This window comes from Oncorhynchus masou, chromosome 6, assembly GCF_036934945.1.
Source record: "Oncorhynchus masou masou isolate Uvic2021 chromosome 6, UVic_Omas_1.1, whole genome shotgun sequence".
Taxonomy (NCBI): Eukaryota; Metazoa; Chordata; class Actinopteri; order Salmoniformes; family Salmonidae; genus Oncorhynchus; species Oncorhynchus masou.
Genome location: NC_088217.1, coordinates 10202510 through 10204330, shown reverse-complemented (window position 1 = coordinate 10204330; position 1821 = coordinate 10202510). Strand labels below are relative to the sequence as shown.

Here is a 1821-nt window from a genome sequence, read left to right as displayed (position 1 = left end):
TTTGTCTTGATCTGCTCACCAGGTTTACATTCCCTAATCACACTACATATATATTCCCTCTGTTTCCCCCATGTCTTTGTGTGGAATTGTTTTGTTTCATGTTTCGTGTTACGCGGCAGGCTGGTTTTTCCGGGTACCGTGTTGAACCCGAGTGTGTTTAATTGTCTAACTAATACATTATTGTGACTGTTGTCTTTGCACTTTTGCCATTTGGCTGGAGGTTTTTGACGCAGTTGCGTCCGTCTGTTGTTACATCTGCCAATTAAAGTGTGATCAGAGCAGAGAGAAGCCTGATCACTTCTCTCTGCTCTCCTGCACCTGACTTCTTAACAGTAGCGCACAACCTGACAAATAAAAAAAAAAAAGAAAGTGTTTGGCAGTTGATAAGAACAAGATGAATCATTCAGACTTAAGACAATGTTACGGTACGACAACACACTCCAGAAGTGAAATCAGATTTCTGTTTTCTCCGGCAGCACTCTGGTTTCTCTCTGGTTTCCCCTGCAGCTCTCTGGTTTCTCCGGCAGCTCTCTGGTTTCTCCGGCAGCTCTCTGGTTTCTCCGGCAGCTCTCTGGTTTTTCCCTGGTTTCTCCGGCAGCTCTCTAGTTTCTCTCTGGTTTCTCCGGCAGCTCTCTGGTTTCTCCGGCAGCTCTCTGGTTTCTCCAGCAGCTCTCTGTTTTCTCCGGCAGCACTCTGGTTTCTCTCTGGTTTCTCTCTGTTTTCTCTGGCAGCTCTCTGTTTTCTCCGGCAGCACTCTGGTTTCTCTCTGGTTTCTCCGGCAGCTCTCTGGTTTCTCCGGCAACACTCTGGTTTCTCCGGCAGCTCTCTGGTTTCTCTCTGGTTTGTCCTGCAGCTCTCTGGTTTCTCCTGCAGCTTTCTGCTTTCTCCGGCAGCTCTCTGGTTTCTCCTGCAGCTTTCTGGTTTCTCCTGCAGCTCTCTGGTTTCTCCGGCAGCTCTCTGGTTTCTCCGGCAGCTCTCTGGTTTCTCCGGCAGCTCTCTGGTTTCTCCGGCAGCACTCACAATTTTTTAAAACCTTTATTTAACTAGGCAAGTCAGTCAACAACAAATTCTTATTTACAATGACGGCCTACCCTGGACGACGCTGGGCCAATTGCTCGCTGCACTATGGTACTCCCAATCACAGCTGGATGTGATACAGCCTGGTATTGAACCAGGGTATGTAATGATGCCTATATGATTGATATGCAGTGCATTAGACCGCTGCGCCACTCGGGAGCCCAATTGCTCCAGGCTTCATATCATTTACATTCAACACTAGTGATTAAACTATTCTCAGAGAGCCCAAGAGACATCAATATTTGAGAGTGTGTCCCAAAGCCCATAGCACTGTGTGTATCTCTCAGCTCAGCTATGTGGCCCTGCCTCAAAAGACTCCCGAGTATGTATATTGTATACTGTACTGCAGCCGAGCACACACACACACACACACACACACACACACACGCACACACGCACACACACACACACACACACACACACACACACACACACACACACACAGAAGGGAGCGGCACCTCTGTGTTTATCTGATCCCAACCACTTTGATGGCACTCCAACTGGCTCCAGTCTTAGTCCGTGTCTCAAATGGTACCCTATTCCTTACATAGTGCACTTCTTTTGAACAGGGCCCATTGGGAGGGAGGGAGGCATATATTTGACAGGCTTTATTGATTGTATCATGTTATTGATATTGTCAATACAGTACGCAAATCTACATTGTTACGTCATGCCAGTGAAGCAATTGAACACAACATTTAATTGAGAGAGAGAGAGAGAGAGAGAGAGGGAGAGGGAGAGAAA

At 47.3% G+C, this 1821-nt stretch overlaps 1 protein-coding gene across 1 annotated transcript in view; it reads right to left on the bottom strand.

The window, feature by feature from the left end:
* Positions 1 to 420: 420 nt before the first annotated feature.
* LOC135541244 (balbiani ring protein 6-like) overlaps positions 421 to 1821 on the bottom strand; it is a 9541-nt gene continuing 8140 nt past the window's right edge. Inside the window, exon 2 of the mRNA XM_064967343.1 lies at positions 421 to 1004. Within this exon, the coding sequence (XP_064823415.1) occupies positions 421 to 1004 (584 nt within the window). The remainder of the gene's footprint in view (positions 1005 to 1821) is intronic.